Source organism: Trametes versicolor (assembly GCF_000271585.1).
Source record: "Trametes versicolor FP-101664 SS1 unplaced genomic scaffold TRAVEscaffold_8, whole genome shotgun sequence".
NCBI lineage: Eukaryota > Fungi > Basidiomycota > Agaricomycetes > Polyporales > Polyporaceae > Trametes > Trametes versicolor.
This window is the reverse complement of record NW_007360328.1, coordinates 805,001-827,173: the sequence shown is the minus strand read 5'-3', so window position 1 is coordinate 827,173 and position 22,173 is coordinate 805,001. Positions and strand designations below refer to the sequence as shown.

Below are 22,173 nucleotides of genomic sequence, written 5' to 3'. Positions count from 1 at the left end.
TATACCTGTCAGGTTGTCTTGGTAGTAGGCTGAAGATGGGACATGTGCTCTCTCGGGCCTGGGCGAGTTACGTCACGGCGCACAGGAGTGCGCAGTGGCTCCTGGGGTTTTTACATTTTTTTACCCAGGTTTTAGCCCAGGTAAGGCCGGCCTCTTGAGGTTTAACGGCGCCTGCTTGTTCCGCCTGCGGAATAAAAGCCAGAGATTTGAGCTGGTTTGTAGTCAACGGTCTATGGATAGATAGCTAACGAAGGTATCGGGAGCATCCATTGTGAGGTGCAACGTTGGAATTGATGACCCCCGGATGTCGAGTCGTATACGAACTGAGGGAGCGATCGTTTAACTTGTATGTTGTATTACTGTAGTTCCCACGGTTAGGAGGATGTACGCGACCTACGATTCCAAAAATACCACCCACTCACTCACTCACTCACTCACTCAGCTCTCAGGCCTTGTTGAACTCGAGAACAGTGTTGCGCTAGCTTCGGAGTTCCTTTCTGTCTCCATGGAGACAACATATGAAGTCATAAACAGTCCTCAAAAAGCTCCCCCGCCTGTAAGTGCTAATCAAACGGTGATGTTGCATCCAGTGCCACTGCAGTCACGTAGGGTTCTGTGAATAAAGCCTGGCGAAGTTACAATGTGAGAAAGTCGTGCTAATAACACTGCTAATAACATGTTATTAACATGGGGTTCGGGAGGGGGTGATTTTGGCGTGTGTAAAAGTGTGATTAATGCGCACACCATCGGGGGACTGGCAGACCCTCGGACAACTCTGTCTCGATGTCAACTGCGTCGTAGGCTCGAAACCCGCGCAGCAGAGAAATGTTTTGAGTCAGAACGGCGTGCGCATATCCATGCGCACGCCGTTCTGACCCTCGAGGATCGGGTGCCTTGCCCTTCATGTTGAAAACACCCAGATCTTTACTCACATTGTGATTAAGGTTTTATTCACGTGTTATAAACACTTTGTCACAGAGTGTTAATAACATGTTAATAACACCTGTTCAAAAGTCGTCCGAGGGCCAACGAGGGCCAAATGTTAATAACATTTGTGAGAAAGTGCCCCGGGACTTTCTCAGAGAACCTTATGCCAGTGGCTCGTCTTGCGGTGGCTCACTATGCGTACAGATCACAGCGGAACAACGCCCTTACCTATATGACGACATCCTATTGCACATCCTTGACTTCGCCACCAAAGGTGTAGTCGGCACTCTCATGCAGACGTGCCGCATGTTCCACGAGCGCGGTACAAATTACCTCCTCCAGGACGGCGTCTTCCTCGCGACCAACAAGCAGATCCTGTCGTTCATGCTCTTCATCGTCGGCAACAGCGGCGACGACTTGCGGCCGCGTATCTTACGTCTTCGCCAGTTGACATTGTCCAGACAACGACGTCTCGACGATACAACAGACTCCGACCCAGGGCCTTCTTCAGAAGAGACCGGGATCTTCCTCCATGGGTTCTTCAAAGCCATCGCCTCCTTCGGCTGCTTGATCCGATTGACTCTCTACGACTGCGAGGAGCTCCTGGGCCTGCATCCCGAGCTCCCAGAGGCCATCGCCGGGCTCCGCACGATCATCCAGCTCAGTGTCTCCTTCGCGGGCGCCCGCACCGTACGGATGCTCAAAGCGCTCCGCTCCACGCTCTTCTACGCCGACATCAGCATCGAGTCCGAAGCGGGGGACAACGAGAGCGAGCTCCTCTTCGACGACCAGAACCCCATGTTCCTCCTGCACGGCTCCCAGCACACCCTGCGCCAGCTCTCCACGACCTTCTCCACCAGCGCCCCCGACAGCCCCGTGTTCCCGCGCGTCACCGCGCTAAACCTCAGCTACACGGACATCCCGCGCACGCAGCATTACGTGCGTGCGTTCCCCGCCCTGCGCGTGCTCACGACGGACGACTGTTGCGGGTGGGGCGACGGCGACGACTACGACGCGCAGCGCTCGCGGAACCAGCGCGAGCAGGACCGCATGGGGACGTGGCCCGCGCTGCAGAGCTTCCGCGGGTCCGTCATATGCCTGTACCTCCTCGGGCTGCGCTGCCCCGTCGGCGCGCTGGAGCTCGACCATGAGGAGGAGACGCTGGACCCGACTATGCTGCATGCGGTGCTGGGGGATGCGCGCCCGCAGCGGCTGCAGCTGCGCATCGATGGCGGGGAGTGGCTGGTCGACTCCGACTTTTTGGAGACGTTCGCGCAACCCGGCGTACAGGGGCTCAAGCGGTTCGAGCTCTTCGTCAACCTGCAACGGGAGGACCGAGATATGGACATTTCTGCTGCTTTGGTAGGTCCACGCCTCTCTGTCTCAGTAATCCGCCGTGCAGTGCTCAATTAGCGGCACAGGACCCGGTCGTGCTGGCTTCGCGCATCGTCTCGCCGCTGAAGAATCTCGTCGAGTTCAGGTTTTGCTTGGACTGCTCGTCTATCAAACGCATCGCTTATGGAGCGGATCCGGCCGAAGAGAATCCGCTTGAGCCGGTCGAGGAGGCCTTGGAAGGGTGGGATGTCGATGAATTCGCACACCGCATGCAGCGGGAGCTAAGCGTGTCCGCGAAGCTCCAGTCAACTACTGTATCCATCCAGGGCCACCGGACACGGAGTGCGGAGACATTCACGGTCGGCGAGACATTGTCTCTCGATGACGACCCGGGCGACGATGAAGATAGCAGCGAATGAAGTAATGAAAAAACGTAGGGCTATCCTTTAGGCAGCGAGCGTAGAGACTCTGTACGCATAGACACTTCTGTCCTCTCAAACGCCTGATAGAAGTACTATGCTCTCTCATCTGCACTGAGCGTCGACTTTGTGTAAATTCAAGAGAGCCCAGCAGAGTTCCCCCAAGAGGATCGCACCATAGCGCACAACACACCAGGACGATGAACAAAAGCATGCGCCCGCAAAAAGGCTGGCTTCGTTACTCGTGACTACTCCTCGTAATACAGTTCGTGATCGTGAAAGGTCGTTAAAAAAGCACTACTACATATTCTCACACAAGGGCCCGCAAGGTCTACCGGCAGGCCCGCGTCCGTCGTTTCTCGCGCATGTCTGCTCAGGCGAACGCGCTGCCCTTGACCGTCGAGATCCACGTCTTGTCCGCGTGCGGGAACTGGAACGCCATGACGCCGGCGTTCCAGCCGCCCTTGACCGCGGTCTGGATGCACGTGTTGAGCGTGGCGGGGTCGATGAAGCCGCCGTTCGTGATGTCGGCCGTCGTGCCCGGCTTGCCGATGACGAGCTTGTTGATGTCGACGCCCGACTTCTGGATCGCGAAGATGGAGGAGGGCGTGCTGTTCAGGAGCGTGTCGCAGTCGTCGTACCCGGGGGAGGGCGATTCTGCGAGAGAGCATGTTAGGACGGTGAATTTATGATGTACGATCCAGGAGACTCACGGTTGTAGAACTGGATGTTGTACTGTGGATGGGATATAATGAGTACAGATCACAGCGCAATGGCAGAAATCAGTACGCACCCAATCAATCAGTGCACCGACGTTCTTGTCAACCGTGAGGTAGCAACCCCCCGGGCAGAAGCCAGGCGAGAACCAGGGACCAACAGCTACATTTCGCCCCAGTCAGCTCATTCGCACCCTCATCCCGCCAACGACGACACTCACGAGCATGACTCAAAATGAACTGTCCCTGCGGCAGCTGCTGGCGCAGGACCTGCGTCAGCGTCGTCAGCCACGCCTCCCCAACGCCCGACTGTGCGGTGACGAGCTCGAATTCCTCGTAGTCGATATCAATCCCGTCCAGGTTCGTGTTCAGCACGAACTGCGCGAGGTTATTCGCGACCGCCGTCGGGTCCTGCGACGTCGGGTGCTCCGTCTCGCCGAATGCGGACACCACGAGCGACACGCCCGCGGCATTATATTGCTGCTTGAGCGTCGCGCGCTGGTCTGCGGGGAGCGCGGCCCACTTTGCGGCCTGGTCGGCGGGCCCAGACGTGAGCAGGAAGGCGAGGTTGCTGTGCGAACGGCGGTCAGTATCGCGCACTAGGGGTTGAGAGCGTCGGGAAACCTACACAACGTTGAAGCCCGTGATCTGGTCGAGCGGCGGCAGGACGCTGCCGCTGATCGCCTGGTCGGTGTACACGACGAACTTGGGCCCAGAGGGGATCTGGTTGGCACGACGGGCGTGGGGCGCGGCGTAGCCGACACCCAGGGCAGCCAGCGCCGAGCAAAGAGTGAAAAGACGCGAGAAAGACGTGGAGAACATCCCTAAACCAGAGGGTGAAGTAGAGTGAAAGCGAAATGTAAAAGGGGGCGGAGGAGTAGAAGACGAAGTACCGACCAAGCGGGGTGAGGATTCATTGCCGTTTAGTCCTCCTCTTTATACTCGCGACATGTTGACGTTGGCGCTCCTGGGCCCGCGGCGTAGGTGACGGACGGCGCACAGCGGTTTGCTGTCGGCGTCAGCGTCGCCGGGCTGCCACCCAGTGCTAGTGATGGGTCGCATCTCGGGCGGACCGCCTTTGACGTCTTTCAACGCGCTCCATTCTCGCCGGACATTCCTTAAACGATCAGACCGCTGCGTTGTGCTACACTTGAGCGGCGCGAGCTGATGTATTCAAATGCTGAGCGCCATTCACTCCGAGTGGGACCTCCAGGACCCGGCTAGCGAGGTTCGTGATTAGCACTGTGGATGAAGGCACGCTAGAAGATCTTACATTTGCAACCTGACGGTCTATCGCATGAACATCAACGGATGCATACGTTGGCTCCAAAGTATCACCGTTAGGAACTACCCACGGATGTTGTTCCGAGAAGACAGCCGCACCGCCACCACACGGTCTGGCGCCAGTACGTCTTGTCTTGAACCCGTGTCATTGGATGACAGCTTGGTGCTCTGTACGACAGAGGGCGCGAACACACCGGCACGAAGTGCCCATGCAGCCTGCAAGAAGGCCGTAACATACGCAAAACATGTTGCACGGACGCGCCATCCGCCGATACCACCACACACGGCGCGCCGTGGCAGCTCTTCTGATCAGCGTCAGGACAATCTCACGCCCCAAGAAGTCCGAGCTTCATCCCATCTCACATTCCGCGCCGACACGTCCGCCTTCTGACAGCGGCAGAGCTGCGTCGGGCGGCGACGCCTGTTCGACGCACGCCCTCACTGGAGCCGACGATGAGCGCACCAACCAAACATGATGCATCGGCGGCTCTGAACCTCATAGCCCGGCCGTTGCGCGAGGACCGCCCCAGCACAGCGCGCTCCGGCTCGCGGTGTGGAAGCAGTTGATTCGGCTTGGGTTTCTCGACCAACTCTGCGGAAACGATGCTTAGTGCACGATCATGTTCAGGACATCATACAACCCGCTTACCACCTCCTGACTACCTAACTTGACCGTGTACGAACTCGCAGCAGTGATATGCAACAAACCATCATGCGTTACACACTACTCCATACAATGACATCCTTTCCTGTACACGTTTCGCTTCTACACCCCGCCCCAGCACGGAATCCGCGGCCCGCCTAGACGAGCGGGCGCGTCCGGTACAGCAGCACGTACGCGGAGGCGTCCTGCCCGCCGCCGGAAAGCGTCTCGAGCTTCTCCGCAGGGAAGATGGACACCTTGTCGTCGTCGAACTTGTACCAGTCCTCGTCGTCCTCGTCCGGGACCGCGCCCGATGCCGCGCCTGGCGCGAGCGGCGACGCGTGCAGCGCGCGCTTCTTCACGAAGCCGATGTAGTGCCCGGCGTCCGCCTCGGCACCCTTGTGCGTGACGATTCCTGCGGAGCGCGCGGTTAGAGCTTGTTGCATAAAGATGGTAAGAACTAGGCAACTCACCGACGAGCTCGTACTGCCCTGTTGTGCTCGCGCCCACATCTGCCTTGATATCAGCGTGCAGCAGCGCCTCCAGCTCCTTGCCTTCCCGCTCGCGGTATACGCTCTCCTCCTCGAGGTCTACAACAGCAACAGCCTTGCCCTTGTCTTCGCCCTCTGCGGCTGGCGCAGCAGCATCGCCGCTTGACGAGGAGGCTTCAGGTGCGTCGGCGTCGGCCATCTGCACATCGCCTTCCTTGTCCTTGACGGGCAGGGCAGCCTTCGTGCGTTTGCGGACCTTGCGGCGCTCCGAACGCTCCTTCTCGAACTCCTTCAACTTCCGCGAGATGGGGAGCAGCTTCTCCTTGAGCTCGGGGGTGGCAATATCCAGAGCGTCGTACTCGGCGGGGAACTTCACGCGACGCATGATCTTCGCCTTCTTCCCGATGTCGCGCTTCCACGCGAAACGCACCATATGGACAGTGAGGTACGATGGAAGGCGCGACAACCGTGAGGTTGAGGTGTACACCGCTTCGCGGCCCAAGGTCTCTGACTGTTTCTCGATTTTGCCATCCAGTGCCTGGTTTCCTTCTTAAGTACGCCTGAATGCCCTGCGTAATGAAAAAACGCACCTCCATAATGCCCTGTTGCATGTAGTTGACAGCGTTCGAGATGTTACATGATACTTTGAGGACCTTCTCGAAAGAGACCGACTCCGGTTCGTCTGTCGTCTCGTCGCACTTCAATCTAGCTTTGTCATAAGAATCACGAACCCCAGCCCTCGCACGAAAGTGAGACTCACACTCTTCGTAGCTCGCCAGTCATGTACTGCTCAACGAACTTAGCCGACGCATTCGAGCCTGAAGGGCCGGGAATCCCCGGGACGTCCTTCAATGAATTTGTGATCTGGACCCAGCACTCCTCCGCATCTTGCACGCTCTGTGAGCAACAGCACTAGTGGTGAAATTATAGCTTGCATTACCTTGCTGTGCGAAGCCGCCGCCCATGAGTGCCTTAATCCCCGATGCCCGCGTTTGTTCTGCAAACTGAGGGAACGCTTGCCGGAGAGCAGCAACGAAATTGCTCGGCGTAACGCTGTCTGTAGTCTTTGACATGTTGGTGTAGAGGTTGCGCAGAGCCATAGGGAGTCCAGTGGGTGTAGAGCTATGATGTCCGGATATGAGCGCTACTGAGTATGAAACCGAGCGAGACAAGGCATACTTTTGCAGGGCGACCTGAAGTTCAGGTATCGCACGCATGGCTTGGAGCGTAGCGTTCATGTAACAAGTGTTACCCAAGTTCACAAGACCGACAGGCATGGCAAGCTGTTCGAAGAGATCAGCATGCATGGGGAGATAAATTCGTGTGCTGAGCTTACAGCTTCTGCCAAGGCGGTTTCGTCCATGTCTGTCCATAAATCGGTCAGTTGATCTTCGGGAAGCCTGCAGACGCGTCTGTTCTCACCTTCCAAGAACTGAATGGGCGTTGACGGGGGCTTGGGTAGCTCTCCCGCAGCCCCGATCACCATGAACGTCTGGCCCTGTCCACGAAGCGTGAATTTAACATTTGCATTCGTACTTCGCTATTCAGTCGCCTACTCACGTCTTTGGGAGCAACCTTTCTCCAATCTGTGTCATCCTACATAAGTGTGAGCCACCTGGACGTCGCGACTGTTTGCGACAGACTGACCTTCAAAACACCACCCTTGATCATAACCTTCATCCGATCCGGCGGTACGCCGGTCAACTGGTACACGGCATCTTTGAAGACCGTGGCTGGCTGGTCGGGGTCAAGAGGGAGTTCATGGACCTTTCCGGCGTGTTTGATTTTGACAGTGAGAGGAGCCATGGCTGCAGTGGTGGAGGTAGAGAAGAGAGATGAGAAATGGAGTCTGACGCGTCTGCGTACGCGTACGCGCGCGCAAAGTAGATCTCGACGAGATCTCGATTACAAATCACCTCTTTGGGGCAGACCGACCGCCGGGCCGGCCGAGGGGATGACGTCGTGGCCGTCGACGTGTGCGGTGCGCCTGCCAGGGTGGTGCGCAGTGCCTGCAGCGCGCACGCTAAAACTCTCGCCTCTCTTCCACGTACCACTACCTCCTCCTCGACCTCGACCTTCTCACATCCACCCCTCTGTCTCAAAAACAGTCCTCAAGATGACCGTGTAGTGCGTACTAAGCTCGGCGATGCTTTTCCTGGTTGTTGACGTTGTGTTCTGTCGCCTCAATCAGCTACACCCTCACGTTCATGCTCCTCGCGTCCGAGATGGTCACGTTCTGTGTCCTCGTCGCACCGCTCCCCCACGTCGTCCGCAAGAAGCTCTTCCACTTTCTTTCAGAAAGCCCAATAATCGCCAAGCTCGCCTACGGTGTAAAGATCGCGTTCATGTCAGTCCTACTCCCTACCGCAACTCTGATTGGTCGTCTGACACGCGCCGATTCTCTAGCTTCATCGCCATCCTCTTCGTCGACGCGGTACAGCGCATGATGCGCGTCACCGCGGAGGCCGACCTCGCCAAGTCTAACGGCGCAGGCGCAGGCGACATCCGCACAGAAACCAACGTGGCCGCCCGCAAGTTCTAGTGCGTCACGCGCGCCCGTTCTGGCGCACTGCTTGCTGAACGTGATTGTCGTGTAGCGCGCAGAGGAATACCTACCTCACGGGTTTCTGCCTGTTCCTGTCCCTTGTCCTCACTCGCACGTTCTACATCCTGCTTGACCTCGTCCACACCCAGGAGGAGTACGCCAAGCTGAAGAATGAGGTATGTTTGGAGTTTTCACATAGCGTCGTATGTTTTGCTTATGTTTTGTCTTAGAACAAGTCCTCTTCGAGCGAACAGATCGAGGAGCTCAAGACCAAACTTGCCGCAGCGGAAGCGAAGAACAAGGACTTCGGTCAGTCCTGATCAGCGTTTTCCTACCGTGTCCGCTTTACTTACGCGCCGCATAGACGTTGTACGGAAGCAAGCTCAGCAGAACGCGAAGGAGTACGACAGACTCGCGACTGAGTACAACACCAAGACCGGCGCCGTGTCGGACAAGCGCAAAGACTGAACGTTGAACTCTGAACTTTAAGCCTGTCCATGCTTGGGGTCTCGGCGGAGAGACAATGGACTATCGCGACTTTTGTAGTATTAGTTGTGGAGTTCGCAATGTACTTCTATCCCCTTGCTAATCCACGGCTAATCTATCCTCTCTACAAGTTCGTAACCCTTAAGTCTGTGAACGAAGTATCGCTGTCGTATTCCTGCTCGGGTTGTCGCAACGTGTATGCACACGACCAGTAAGAATACCCATGTGGGGTTTACAAATTTCACGGAGCGTCGATGTTATCCGTCCACAGGCCCGATAGCGCGTCAAACACCCAGGTGTGGTCTTCCGGCGCGGCGCTCCAAAAGGCCCATCGGAGGACAAGCGCCACTTTCAGCGCATTGCGCGCCGTTGGGCGACAGCGGCACACCCCAGTGCAGCCCCGTTCGTCTCCAATCAGCCACTGGATGAAGCTCTGGGCGAGTGAATGTGGCGCCTCCGTTACACTCTGGTATCTAAACTACAACACCGTGTTACCCAGAGGTAACGGTATAAGTAGATGCAGACGGGGCGTACCCTTGTGATCGCTTCAAGTGTGCGTCCCGTGCAGTACACGTCCCAGGAGTAGGGATCGAGGCGCTTCAAGCCATTGGGCTTCCGAACCTGGGTCTCCGGAAGCGTGATCGCGCGCTGCACGCCAGGTCCGAGCGCGAACTGGCGAGACGAGTCGAAGTCGATGATGTACATCCTGTCCGCGGTTGCGGTTGTGTACTGGGCTGCATGGTGACGATTCGCGGCGAGCAGGTTGTCCATACACATATCCTGCATGGAGGTGAGCAATGCACCGTGACGCCATAGCATACTCAAAGAGGGGACTGACCATGTGAACGATGTGCAAGCTATGCAGGTATTCCAGACCCTGGATGCCATAGTTCGACGTTCAGTTCCAGCGAGTGACGAAGGACTACGTGTTGAACACACCTCCACGAGCTGGTAGATAATATCTACAAGAGTAGATGCGGTTTCTTTATCGCAATGTGCGCCCCAGAATCGATAGAACCAGGGCATGATGAGTAGTGGATGGCCGTTGAGCGTAATCTCGCACGGCAGCGTGTGGTTATTCGGACACCTCAGTTCACGGAGCAGTCGTTGATAAATCGCAAGCTCCTCCATGCTGATGTCGATGATCTTGACGACATAGACTGGATCAATCTGGGGTAAAGTGCTGAATACGGCCCCCTGTACTCTGATTTCAGCTGACAAGACAGCAAAGGGTGAAAAGGGGCGCACGGGCTTCAGAACATCAGTCAGGACAATTCCTCGGCGCTGTATCTCGGGGTGGCGTAAGAGGCGGTCGGGAATTGCGCAAAGATCGAAATTCCCGTCAGAGTCTGTCACGAGCCAAGGATAATCGCAGTCCTCGGAGGCCATGTTGAGGCTTCCTTCGGGGTTGAAGCTTGAAGGCAAGACGTGTCTAATTTGCAGCTGAGGATGGGGCAGAGAAGAGTCAGTGGAAGATAGCTATAGAAAAGCGGAGAATCGAGCAACGTTCAATCGACGTCCGTCGTGCCAACCCTCAGACTCTCACACGCTCGTGCCACGCATACCATGAAAGAAAGAGGATAAAGTGTACCGGTCAAGTGTGTGGACGACAAGGTCGTGCTAGTACGAATTGGGAAGGAACAACTCCGAAACTCCGAGGAGGAGCGAACCTACGTTGTTTCTTTAGCGCCCACAAACAAAGTTCAACTCCAGCTCCCCAGCATGCTACGTAAATTTACAGACATCAATCACTTTCCAGTGTCAGCGGCCATCTTTTCCACCACGATAACGCGGACGAGTAGCCCCAAATATCGGACATTCATGTGTACGTCGAAGTTTCTATCTCCCTGACGGCGGTGCCGCCGGTTAGCGGAACGTACTGGTCCTGCACGCGGCAAGGAACACTTCAACAGATCGACACCGTTTTGCTCCTGTAGAAATCCGATACTGCGAGGGACGCCAGCCGCTGAGGCTGAAATAGGACAAGGAAGGACAAGGACAAAGGCTTTCTGCAGGAGCAAGGCGAGTATATGCTTCAAGCCCGCATACAGGACACTCACACCATGCGCATATACAGACTTGAACGTATTGCCTCCTATTGCCTCGTGCTGTTGCACGACGCCCAGTGTCCACGGAGCTCTTCCGTAGCCATGCAAATATCCAGCTACTCATATACGAGAGGCCTGTGCAGTCAATAGTACAGCTATTTATTGCCCACGTGGCTCACCGACCGCTGTCAGAGACCCTCTTGACGCTAGCTGCGAGCAAGTTGAAGTCTAATGCCATGGCCTCCTCTTGCCCTTTGCCACATATCACCATGCTAGCAAGCCCCAGACCTCACTGAAGCATTACGGCAGAAGATGCGCCTATGTATGCCCTCGTACCCTCGCAGCGGGCCCCTCGGGATTAAGGGCGCAAGATATACAAGCAGGTATGCAAATTCACATACCACTGACTCTGTACAAACGCATTCTCTTTCACTTCAGCTCTTCGCAAGCAGAGAAAGTCGGAATATGTTGAAGTCGTTGACCGCAAGGCACCGAACCCAGGCGGCATCCACTAGAAGTCCTGGAAGGGGTGTCAATGGGGGTCAGGTAATGTTGACATTTTGTAAGTATACCACACCCACTGAACACTTGGTGCATTCTGCAGTAACCTGCAACTTGCAGTAAAGTAGAGGGAGGTCGGAAATGCTTGGCGCTCCTGCAGACGGACGACACGGGAGCCCGAAAATCGGGCCGACGATCCGTCACTGACCAATAAGCTATGTACCGCCTATCGCAGGGCTTGCCGAATCGCATCCAGCGTTCGGACCTGACCACGAAGTCGATCCACGACTTCCTTGAAGCTGCCTCGATGTCGGCCTGGCCACTCAACGTTATGCGCAAGTCGCTCGGCGCACGCACCGATCATGAAGCCTGCAAAAGAAGCGTTTGCATATAGCCCCCGCGGGCGATTTTACGGCTTTCTGCGGACGGCAGAAGCGTGGATCGCACTCCTGGAGATTCCCAATCACGCATGCCACCTGCCTGATCGAACGCGCTGCGCGTGGCCGGTCCGGCGTTGGGGAGCCTGCAGCTGACTGGGGCAGCGGTATTTCAGCGACACGGGGTATCCTTGGTATGTTCAAATCTCGTCGTGGGGGCCGACGGTTGACGTCAAGATCACTCTGCAGTCGCTGTTCCGCGGACATGCAGCCGCCGCCCACCCGGGCCTGGCCCTGGAAGGGCATCTCCCCGAGTCATGAGCTTCGAGTGGATCTCAGCGCCGATTGGGTGCGGGCCGTATAAGAATGCGGGGCAGAATGGTGACAACCACATAGAACGCCTGGTCTGCGACCGCCTCTCCTCTGCCTCTCAGACCTTTGCTGCCATCTTGACCCGCGATGGACACTCCCCGGTCCGAGATCACGCATGTCGAGGTGTCCGACGACGAAAAGGCGTTCAAGTACGCCGAGGCGCGCTCCGCTGCGCCATCGGTGTACGAAAAGGGCGTTGCCGCAATCGAAGAGGTCGACCTACCCCCGGACGGTGGCCGCGGGTGGCTCGTCATCTTCGGTTGTGTGATTTTCTCCGCCGCGACGGTTGGATGGGGGTATGTGCTCAAGTACATCCGTGCTGAGAAATAACTATTGAACATTATCTGGCACCTCGCACGTCGTCGATTCTCGACGCAGGCTTGTGAGCAGCGGACACCTCTGCCCGGTCTTTCCAAATCCTCTTGCTGTGACGTACTCACATCACAACAGGTCTGGGGCGTCACGGAAGAGTACTTCAAGGAGAACGTATTCCCTGACGCATCCGACTCCGTGCTGAGCACGCTGGGGAGCATGTCTGGCATGGTACGTCCGGGGTCTATTGTGTCGGATTACAAAATGTGGCTCATGATCACCTCGTTGCACAGTTCATGACCCTGCTGAGCGTCATCCCGGGAAAATTGGCAGACCGCTAGTGAGTGTTACGTACGCGGGTTCGTCGCTGACCTGTAATGCTGACTTTCGCTCACAGCGGCTACAAGGTATGTTCTTCTTACGATCCCAGCAGGTGTGCAGCGTGCTTAACATGTGGCCAGCCCTTCCTCGCTGCCGGCGGGATCCTGTGGACGCTGAGCATGATTCTGTGCGTGTTCGCCACGCAGTTGTGGCATTTCTTCGTGATCATGGTAGGCGCGGCACGTGGTGATCTTCTAGTACTCCCGAACTGAACATCTTTCCCCAGGGCATCATCCAAGGCTTTGCAAACGCGCTGGTCTATCCTCTCATTGTGAGCGTCCTTACGTATTCCTGCTATCACAGCTTCTCACCCTGTCTGCTGTAGGTCGCCCTTCCGGCGCAATGGTTCCTTAGATTCCGCGGGCTCACCACTGGCATCGTCGTTGCCGGCAGTTCTCTCGGTATGCTCCCCTGTGCACCAGTGTGAACCTCCACCATGATTTGACCCGTCACCCGATGCAGGCGGCGCTGTCTCCTCCCTGCTATTCCGACAACTGCTCACCGCATTCGGGCTCAAAAAGTCGTTCGCGATCTACACCGCACTCGATGGCGCGCTCCTCTTTGCAGCGTGGTTCATGATTTCAGAACGTCGGAGGCCGACGGAGCGGAAGACGATCGTCTGGATCGACCGCTCGTTCTTCAGCGACCCCGTGTTCTGGAGTCTCGGCGCGTGCTTCTTCTTCACGGTCTTGTAAGTGCTATCCGCACACCCTGATTTCTTCGCTGACCACGGTCTTTTTTCGGTGGTAGCGGATATCTCTCCCCCATCTTCCTCCTCCCGACGTTTGCCAAGGCCAAGATTCCCGATCTCTCGGACACGGTGCGTTTCTTCAACTGCGTGGATCCAATCTAGGAGACTGACTGTCAGCGCAAACAGCTCTCTGCACTCCCAGTGACGGTGCTCAACTTCTCCGCGGCGATGGGACGCACACTGATCGGCTTCCTCGCGGACCGCGTTGGCCCCGTCAATGCGATGTGGACGGTGATCATGCTCTCCGGGCTCACGCAGCTGCTTGTCTGGACGTTTGTCTCGACCTATGCCGGCATTGTACGTACCTTTCCTCAACTTGTGCTGCGCACACCGCTCAGTCCTGTGGCTTGTAACGACAGCTGGCGTTCGCGATCTTATACGGCTTCGTGTGCGGTTGCTTCCTCTCGCTCTCGCCAGCCGTCGCTGCGCAACTCTGGGGTTCCGGCAGGCTCGCCGGCCTCTCCGGACTCATGTTGCTCTTTAACCTTCCCGGTTCGTCGGGATGTTCTCTTCACGCTATCTTCCGCTCATGTCTCGTGGTATGTAGGAAACTCTGCGGGCGCGCCCCTGGGAGGTGCCATCCTCAGTGGGACGGGCGGGAACTGGACCGCGGTCTCATGTTATTCCGGCGGCCTGCAGATTATTGGCGCTACGGTGCTGCTTTACGGTGCGTCCGCAATACCGCGCGGGAGGAATGCAGGAAAGCTGATATAGCTCTTCCCCATCACGTAGCGCGCTTGAAGCGACAGCCCAAGATCCTCGCCGTGTACTGATGCTCTCTGATTTTCACTCCACACGCGAAGACACCTCTCAGCACGACTTTCCTTTCATTCCACGACCTTTGACGCGCCAAAACGCTACGACTCCTCGGATACGCGACATTAGATGCGCTCGGCTGGGCGCTTAGTATATGTATCCAACCCTCTCGAGAACACCGACCTCTGCATCGACCGCACTAGATAGAATGGGTGGCTCAGGAAACCACTCGTTGCGACTCGGATACTTGTGACACGTCTTCCACATTCCCCATTGTAGATCATCCGCACGAATAGAACTTTACCAGACGCCCCTTCGGATGCTTCCGTCCTGCCAATGCGACGCCGAGCGCTGTGCTGACCGAGCGCGTGGAACCACGGCGTGCGTTGTAGGCCCGTGTTCCCATAACTACTGGGACGTGTTTTGCGTAGGACGCACGTTGCAATCCTTCTGAGTTGAGCTACAGTTGCGGTCTACGTCAAGCGTCGACTTTCTTTGCATGGCAGATACGTTGTACTTGAGTAGGATGCCTTCAGTGACGGAAAGTGGGCAGCGAGCCCGCCTTGGCTCGCCACAAGGTGGCTCATCCGATGGCTCCGCGAGTCGTTGGGGACGAACGGGGTTGCACTGGCGTGTGCCTCTGCCGTCCGACGGCACGTACGGTGCTGCGAGTATTAAAGATTGTTCTCCGATGGGCTGCTCGCGCGGTGGATGGCTACGACTGGGTGGGCTATTTGTCGTGTCTGTGGGCAACTCGCAAGTGACCAACTGGAGCACCTAGCACACAACGTTGGCGTTCAGCACAGATGAGTGAGCATACTACTTCCATCCGGCGTCCGAGGCGACAGAAGTGTATATGCCATGTACAAAGCGTCTCTACGCTCGCTGGTTGGAATACAACCCTACGTTGTATTACCGTGTCCGCTGCCGCCATCTTCCTCGTCGTTCAGCTGAGAGACGATGTCGCGCCAATCGTGACTGTCTCTTGACTCCGTGTGCGATGGAACTGAATGGATACAGTGACTGACTGAAGCTTCGCGGATGCGCCAACCTCCTGGAGCATGCGGTGTGCGAATTCATCCATATCCCACCCTACCAAGGCCTCCTCGACCGGCTCAAGCGGAGGCTCTTCGCCATAGGTGACGTATCTGATCCACGAGCAGTCCAGGCACAACCAGAAAGCGACGAGGTTCTTCAGCGGCACAACGATGCGGGACGCCAACACGGCCGGGTCCTACAACGCAAAATGAGCACCGCACCGCACACTGTCGAAGAAGGTAGGGTGGACTCACCAAAGCGACGGATATGTCCATCCCCCGGTCCTCCTTTTGCAGATTGACGATGAGGTCGAACCGCTTGAGCGCCTGTACGCCCGGGTGCGCGAACGTTGCCAGGAAGTCGGGGTCGGCCAGCCAGTCCCCACCGTCGAAGCGGAGCTGCAGCCGCCGCGGGCACGCGTCGCCAAGCACCGCGTGGAGCATGGTCGGGTCGAACCTCTCACCATCTTGGTCGAGATACAGCGTGCCGACGGGACAGCGGAGCCCGAGCAGGTAGAGGTTCGTCACGGTCCCGCGGAAGCGCTCCAGCGAGGGCCACGTCCCAAGGCGGTCCTGCTCGTTCTGGTTCTGGGCGCGCCGCATGTCCAAGTCTTCGCCGCCGCTTTCCCCCCGTGACCTGGAACAGTAGTCTTTGGTCGTGAGGACGCGCAGGTTTGGGAACGCGCGGACATAGTGCTGCATTTGTGGGATGTCGAAGTAGTCGAGGTTTAGGACGGTGGCGTGCGGGTATATTGGGCTGTCGGACGCGCTGGTGGAGAAGGTCGTGTCGAGCTCGCGCAGGGTGTCCTGGGAGCGGTGCAGGAGCCACATCGGGTTCTGGTCCTCGAGGGTGAGCTCGTTCCCGATGTCCCACGGTTCGGGCCCTATGCCGATGTTGGCGTAGAACAGGGTGGAGCGGAGCGCCTTCAGCATCCTGACCGTGCAGGGCCCCGCTGAGGAGACGCTGAGGTATGTGAGCGTGGGGAGCCCAGCGATGGCCTCCGGGAGCGCAGGATGCAAGCCCAGGACCTCCTCGGAGTCGTAGATGGTCAACCTGAGCAGGCACCCAAACGAAGAGATGGCGGTGAAGAATCCACGGAGGAATATCCCGGCGGTATCTTCGTGGAATTGCACCAGGTCGGAATCTTGTGCGTCGTCGGTACATCGCCGTCTTGACAATGTCAGCTCACGGAGAAGCAAAATGCATTGCCGCTCGCGACCGCTGTCGCTGCCGACGAACAGCATGAACGACATAATTTGCTTGTCGGTCGTGAGGGAGACGCCGTCCTTGAGGAGGTATTTTGTGCCGTGTTCGTGGAACATACGGCACGTCTGCATGAGAGTGCGGACCAGATCCTTGCTGGCGAGGTCAAGGATGTGCAAGAGGATGTCTTCGTAGAGGTAGGTACTCCGGCCCGCCATGGTCTGCTACTCAACATGTTCAGTAGAGGGGTTGCAACCCCCCGGCCTATTAGGCCACCCGTACTTGACCTCGGGGTTAACCCCGGGGCACCTGGCATACTTTAAATAAAATGGTACGTTAGGGATTCGAACCGGCAGCATTAATATATCACCGGGCACTACTACCCCTACACCAGTAGGCCTTACATTCTTGCCTTTCGCTTAGGCCTGTGTGCTACCTTAGGGTTCGGCTTAGGGTTAGGTATTTGGGTTAGGCCACTTAATATACGACTTTCCCCCTCCCCTGAGAGGAGCCGGTCTGTAAAAATCGCGCGAACGAGGCTTTAGTGTGCCCGCCTGAGTGCTCCCGGTTCGGGGGACCCCCCGAGCGCAGCGAGGGAGGGGAGGGAGCACGAATGGCGGGTCCTCTTCGCGCAACCAACAAAACCAATATGGTGTATTAAATTGTTGAGCAAAGGAAGCTCTGGTGGTACAGTGGTTAGATTACCCGGCTTGCCGGCTCAGATCTGCTGTGTTGCCGGTTCAATCCTCCCTGCTGCCATTTCTTAGCTACTTTTAGTAATGTATTTTACAAAGTCTAAGTGCTCCGGTGTCAAGTCCCGGGGTTAACCCCGGTGGCCTAATAGGCCATGGGGTTACAACCCCTCTACTGAAGTCCCTCCTGCTACTCGCATTGTAAGCTATCGTAACGTCACGATGTACCACATACTGGCACGAGATGACAGAGACGAAGACAACTTATGGATGGCGTAGTTTCTTGCGGAGTGTTTCCCCCGGGGTTCACAGGTTCGCCGCGTCAACAGATGTCGAATCCATGGGGATCCGCAGCCAAGATATAGCAAGACGATAGAAAGAAGATTGTCTTGCCGTAACCGAGGACCAAGCACTAGTACTCTGATCCTGCCCCCCAAAAGGGGGTAGGGAGGAGGCGCGAGCTTTAATTTGCAACTGGCTGACGCCGAAACGGATGGGGACGTATGAAGCCACGTGCTGCGCCTACTATGATCACGAAGAAATGCCACAACTGCGCGGCGAACACGCACAGAATCATGCTCAGCGTCCACAGGATCCCGCCGGCAGCGAGGAAGGGCTGGCCACATGTTAAGCACGCTGCACACCTGCTGGGATCGTAAGAAGAACATACCTTGTAGCCGCTGTGAGCGAAAGTCAGCATGACAGGTCAGCGATGAACCCGCGTACGTAACACTCACTAGCGGTCTGCCAATTTTCCCGGGATGACGCTCAGCAGGGTCATGAACTGTGCAACGAGGTGATCATGAGTCCCATTTTCCAATCCGACACAATAGACTCCGGACGTATCATGCCAGACATGCTTCCTCAGCACGGAGTCGGATGCTTCGTCGGATGCCTCAGCGAAGTCTGAGCTTGACGGCCCGATGGGGTGCGGTGAAGAGTGCGAGACCATTGATATAGCATCAGAGTCTGCACTGTGCGGCAAGCATGTCTGAGCTCTTAAGGATGTCAGTCAGCCACGTGAGTTGCAGCTTGCGCTGAACACAAGCTTCTTGTGCGTAGGCAGTCGTAATTTTGTCTGGTTTGGCAGAAGCACAGCGGAGCTACGGCGATGTACTACAGCAGCAGGAGGCAGCGCGTGGTGACTGTAGTCTGAGGACGGTCTGCATATGCGCATTGTGTAAGTGTCATATACACGGGAAAGGTCAAGACGCACACACTCAGATCCGTGTCCCAGGCAGACATCGGTTTTCCTTATGCCCTCGACGGTGGAGGTATGCCAGATATAAATCCCTTAGGGGCCAGGCTTTCGATGCTATCGCACATCAGGAAACGCTTACAGTCGAAACCCTCTTAACACATACCTCTCGTAGCCCATAACCTGGGATAACCCATGCCTTTTTGGCTTTCCCGAGTTGGGATAGGGGCAAGTCGACCCCATACCCCATGGACCTGTGATACCACATAACCCATACGCTGGCCGGGCAAAAATCCCATACCTTTTGCTTACTTAATATCAGTCATCGATGACATTCCGGCGACGTGTGCTTGCATCCGACGCTTTCCCATGTCCTCCCATCGATCTTGCACGCTTAATTGGCAGTTGAAGGAAGCATTCCAGCTTCTTGAGGGCCAGGTTTCCTCGCGCCGGGCGCAGCTGCAGGCTTCTCTTGCGGCAAAGAAGCCAATCGGACCCGACGACGAAGCTTGGCTGGACAACGAAGCCAACCTCGTTGATGAGCAGAGAGCGATAAGTGCCCTAGAGAAGGCGAAGGACTACGAGACCGCCCTGCGAGAGCTCTCAGCGGGAGAGAAGGCGGCGATACGGCGGCTCGAGGGTATCTGGAAAAATGGCGCGGGAAAGGGGCCTCAGAAGAGTGGTGTGGTTGGCGGAAAGAGAAAGCGTGCGTGGCCCTGAAATTGTTGATAAAATAATTAGACTGACTTCGAGCAAAAAGGGCCGGAGGATGCGAAAACGACCGCAGGGCAGCCGAAGAAGAAGGCAGTTTCGAACCCAGTGTTCGAGAAGAAGGAGAATGCCACACTTGCCCAGCGAATCGAAATTCTGGACTGGTTTCATGCGAACGGCAAGAATCAAACAAAAACTGCGCGGCACTTCGACCCACTCTATCCAAACCTCAAGCTCAAGCAGCCGACAGTGAGCTCGTGGGTTAAGGATGAGGCGATGTGGCGGAAGAGATGGGAGGAGTCTGGGTGCGGTACGGGCAGCGGGCCGAGCGCAGCGGCCTCAGCAAAGCGGCTCCTCCAGACGCAGCACCCTGAGATCGAGCAAATGATGGATCTCTGGTTAGTCGCGGCCTTGTCGTCGAATATTTTACTTTCTGGCGAGGTCCTGCGCCAGAAATGGAAGTCATTTGCGGACCGCGCGAAGGTTCCTCTTGACCAGCAGCTGCGTCTCAGTAACGGCTGGTTGGAACAATTCAAGAAGCGCCACGGGCTGCGCGAGTTCAAGCGTCATGGCGAGGCAGCTTCTGCGGACCTCCAGGACGTGGACGAAGAACGCAAGCGCGTCCAAGAGCTCATTGCGAAGCACGGTTTTCGATCACGCGACATTTACAATATGGACGAGACAGGTCTCTTCTATGGGTGAGTTTATCTGATATTTTTGCAGGGTTGTCAAATTGAGAGGCCCCATTTAGACTTCCTCCTGACCGTGGGCTCTCGGATAAGGCTACCGCCGGCGTCAAGGGGAAGAAGGTGCACCTTACCTACGCCTTCACCGCCAATGCCGATGGAACGGATAAGCTCCCGCCCTTCGTCATTGGGAAGTGGAAGAAGCCCAGACCGTTTGCGGGGAAGACAGGGGCCCAGCTAGGTTTCCGTTATCGGAACAATGCGAAGGCGTGGATGACGACCGTCCTGTACCAGGAGTGGATCCAGGAGTGGGACCGCAAGCTCACTGCCGAGGGGCGGAACATCCTCCTACTTCAAGACAACTTCTCCGCGCACGTCCCTCCGCTGGGATTGCGGTCCATCCAGGTCGAGAATTTCAAGGCAAACCTGACCGCCCACGTGCAGCCGAACGACCAGGGCATTATCCGATGCTTCAAGGCCCACTACCGTGCGCGGTTCATTGAACGTGCAATCAACCGTTACAATCGCGGCATCACTCCGTCCAACATCTACAACATAGACCAGCTCGAAGCCATGCGACTTGCTGATGCTGCTTGGATGGAGGTGGACGCCAATACGCTCCGACACTGCTGGCGCAAGGCCGGCATCCTGCCGCCCGATCTGGCCGCCGATTCTCTCCCCCTTCCGGCACCCTCTGTCCCCATTGCCTCGCTTCTCAATGCCGAGGCAACCACAGCGAGTCAAGACCCTGTTCGGCAGGCGGAGAAGGCCGTTGAGGAAGCCCTTGATGGGCTTGTCATGACCGGCGCACTCCAGACAGCGAACCGCATGGACGTCGACTTCCTCCTCAACCCACCAGTCGAGACCGAAGTGCTTTCGCAGACCTCGGAGGAAGAAATTTTTCTTGCTGTTCAGGAGTCTCGTGAAGACGAAGATGAGGAGGCGGCTGAAGGCGACGATGAGCCCGAGACTCCTCCGACACGACACAAAGTTCTTGAAGCGGCCGCTTTGCTCACTCAGTTCACAAATGGTATGGATACACCCGCCGCGCGGAAGCTGGAGGATGCCCTCACCCGATTCACGCGGGAAATGTGGCGCGACGCTCAACGCTCGATGAAGGATACCTCGATTACTGATTATCTGTCCCGCACGTAGTGCTTTACGCTGATATCTCTTTGACCCAATAGCGGGCGCTTAATATAATTACTGCCAACGCCTTACGGGCGCTTACTCTGGTAACCCATATCCTGCGAAAACCCATAGTTTGGGGCCCTTCCCGACCGCTATGGGTTAGGAGGGTTTCGACTGTATTTCTCCTCCCGGGCCGTGCGGTACCAGACGGAGCCGATGGAGCCGCGGAGATCCGGGCTCCAGGGGGAGATTGGCGTCTCCATGCGTCTCCGTATGGAGCCGCCTGTCTCCGTTGGGTGTGCTCCGGAGACTAGGCACGCCCGCAATGTTGACCGCGCTGAAGCGCATTTGCGAATTTTGCATTAATTCTGGCTCACACGAGCTGGCGCATGCGCGCCGACGACGTTAGGGCATCAAACGCGGTGTTGGGAAACTGCAGACGGGGGCCCATGGAGACGCTCTCTCGGGACGGAGACAGCGTATCCCGATGGGTCCGGCCGGAGCGCCCAGAAAACCATCTCCGTCCGGAAATTTCCCATTTTCCTGATGCAGTAAGCGTGCGTGACGGTGGCACTGCTAACAGGGCAGGATTCCTTTGCCAAGTGCTGGCCCTGTCGGTAGTGTTTCCCGGTAGCGGTGGTGGTATGAGGGAAAGCGGACAACGAGGCAAGAGAGTTATTAAAGTTCACGTTCAGAATTGCAGAATAAATCCAACGAGCGCTAAATTTGCACTGTGCGAGTTGTTCCTTCCCACTTCGTATAGCTACTACGCCGCCGGCTGTAGATTGGCTTTACTGGTTTCTTTATCACTCCTGGGCCTACGGCGGCGATATGACTTCCGAAGGCTTCCGATATCCTTGGTTCGTGAGACTCCGTAACGGAGAGATCGGTTCTGCGGAATTCCCAAACGCCTCTTCAACGCAACCCAGAGTTACAGCGCCGAGGAATCGTCCTAGCCGATGTTCCAAAGTCTGCGCGTCTTTTTTATTATTACATTTGACTGTCCTCGCAGCTGACATTCAAGGACAGGGATCTGTATTCCGTACTCTACCCTGGATCCAACCAGGCTACTTTGTCAACGTCCTCGACCCCGGCATGGAGGAGCTCGCGATCTATGAACGACTACTTCAAGTTCGCGAACTGAAGTGTCCGAACAATCACATAGTACCA

At 56.7% G+C, this 22,173-nt stretch overlaps 8 protein-coding genes across 8 annotated transcripts; 4 read left to right on the top strand and 4 right to left on the bottom strand.

The window, feature by feature from the left end:
• The first annotated feature begins 451 nt into the window (after positions 1-451).
• TRAVEDRAFT_59579 (uncharacterized protein) lies at positions 452-2,764 on the top strand. The gene is made up of 3 exons (XM_008042341.1): positions 452-556; positions 1,132-2,289; positions 2,349-2,764. Exons 1-3 carry the CDS (start codon positions 506-508, stop codon positions 2,679-2,681), a joined length of 1,542 nt encoding a protein of 513 aa, XP_008040532.1. The 5' UTR covers positions 452-505; the 3' UTR covers positions 2,682-2,764.
• A 290-nt stretch (positions 2,765-3,054) lies between these two features.
• Positions 3,055-4,219, bottom strand: TRAVEDRAFT_49346 (chitinase; the record flags this gene model as incomplete). Its single annotated transcript, XM_008042031.1, has 5 exons — positions 3,055-3,338; positions 3,395-3,416; positions 3,475-3,560; positions 3,619-3,968; positions 4,026-4,219. The coding sequence occupies 5 exons, from the start codon at positions 4,217-4,219 to the stop codon at positions 3,055-3,057; spliced, it is 936 nt and encodes a 311-aa protein (XP_008040222.1).
• A 1,163-nt stretch (positions 4,220-5,382) lies between these two features.
• TRAVEDRAFT_170451 (cysteine proteinase) lies at positions 5,383-7,629 on the bottom strand. The gene is made up of 10 exons (XM_008042340.1): positions 7,463-7,629; positions 7,376-7,411; positions 7,238-7,313; positions 7,152-7,180; positions 6,995-7,098; positions 6,756-6,937; positions 6,576-6,702; positions 6,406-6,520; positions 5,798-6,353; positions 5,383-5,739 (listed from the first exon to the last, which is right to left on the bottom strand). Exons 1-10 carry the CDS (start codon positions 7,619-7,621, stop codon positions 5,483-5,485), a joined length of 1,641 nt encoding a protein of 546 aa, XP_008040531.1. The 5' UTR covers positions 7,622-7,629; the 3' UTR covers positions 5,383-5,482.
• A 302-nt stretch (positions 7,630-7,931) lies between these two features.
• TRAVEDRAFT_49344 (B-cell receptor-associated 31-like protein) lies at positions 7,932-8,828 on the top strand (the record flags this gene model as incomplete). Its single annotated transcript, XM_008042030.1, has 6 exons — positions 7,932-7,942; positions 8,007-8,162; positions 8,222-8,356; positions 8,413-8,536; positions 8,591-8,669; positions 8,725-8,828. The coding sequence occupies 6 exons, from the start codon at positions 7,932-7,934 to the stop codon at positions 8,826-8,828; spliced, it is 609 nt and encodes a 202-aa protein (XP_008040221.1).
• A 259-nt stretch (positions 8,829-9,087) lies between these two features.
• On the bottom strand, positions 9,088-10,235 carry TRAVEDRAFT_73062 (uncharacterized protein; the record flags this gene model as incomplete). Its single annotated transcript, XM_008042339.1, has 5 exons — positions 9,088-9,324; positions 9,381-9,626; positions 9,685-9,723; positions 9,786-10,043; positions 10,095-10,235. 5 exons carry the CDS (start codon positions 10,233-10,235, stop codon positions 9,088-9,090), a joined length of 921 nt encoding a protein of 306 aa, XP_008040530.1.
• A 1,786-nt stretch (positions 10,236-12,021) lies between these two features.
• On the top strand, positions 12,022-14,649 carry TRAVEDRAFT_30034 (MFS general substrate transporter). The gene is made up of 13 exons (XM_008041890.1): positions 12,022-12,449; positions 12,594-12,687; positions 12,750-12,796; positions 12,854-12,863; positions 12,918-13,007; positions 13,064-13,108; positions 13,163-13,238; positions 13,300-13,528; positions 13,588-13,657; positions 13,715-13,885; positions 13,948-14,080; positions 14,136-14,255; positions 14,321-14,649. The coding sequence occupies exons 1-13, from the start codon at positions 12,232-12,234 to the stop codon at positions 14,359-14,361; spliced, it is 1,344 nt and encodes a 447-aa protein (XP_008040081.1). The 5' UTR covers positions 12,022-12,231; the 3' UTR covers positions 14,362-14,649.
• A 641-nt stretch (positions 14,650-15,290) lies between these two features.
• TRAVEDRAFT_49341 (uncharacterized protein) lies at positions 15,291-18,229 on the bottom strand (the record flags this gene model as incomplete). The annotated part of the gene is made up of 5 exons (XM_008042029.1): positions 15,291-15,578; positions 15,637-16,809; positions 17,804-17,893; positions 17,948-17,957; positions 18,015-18,229. 5 exons carry the CDS (start codon positions 18,227-18,229, stop codon positions 15,291-15,293), a joined length of 1,776 nt encoding a protein of 591 aa, XP_008040220.1.
• A 1,344-nt stretch (positions 18,230-19,573) lies between these two features.
• TRAVEDRAFT_128041 (DDE-domain-containing protein) lies at positions 19,574-21,027 on the top strand (the record flags this gene model as incomplete). Its single annotated transcript, XM_008042338.1, has 2 exons — positions 19,574-19,786; positions 19,927-21,027. The coding sequence occupies 2 exons, from the start codon at positions 19,574-19,576 to the stop codon at positions 21,025-21,027; spliced, it is 1,314 nt and encodes a 437-aa protein (XP_008040529.1).
• Positions 21,028-22,173: the final 1,146 nt, after the last annotated feature.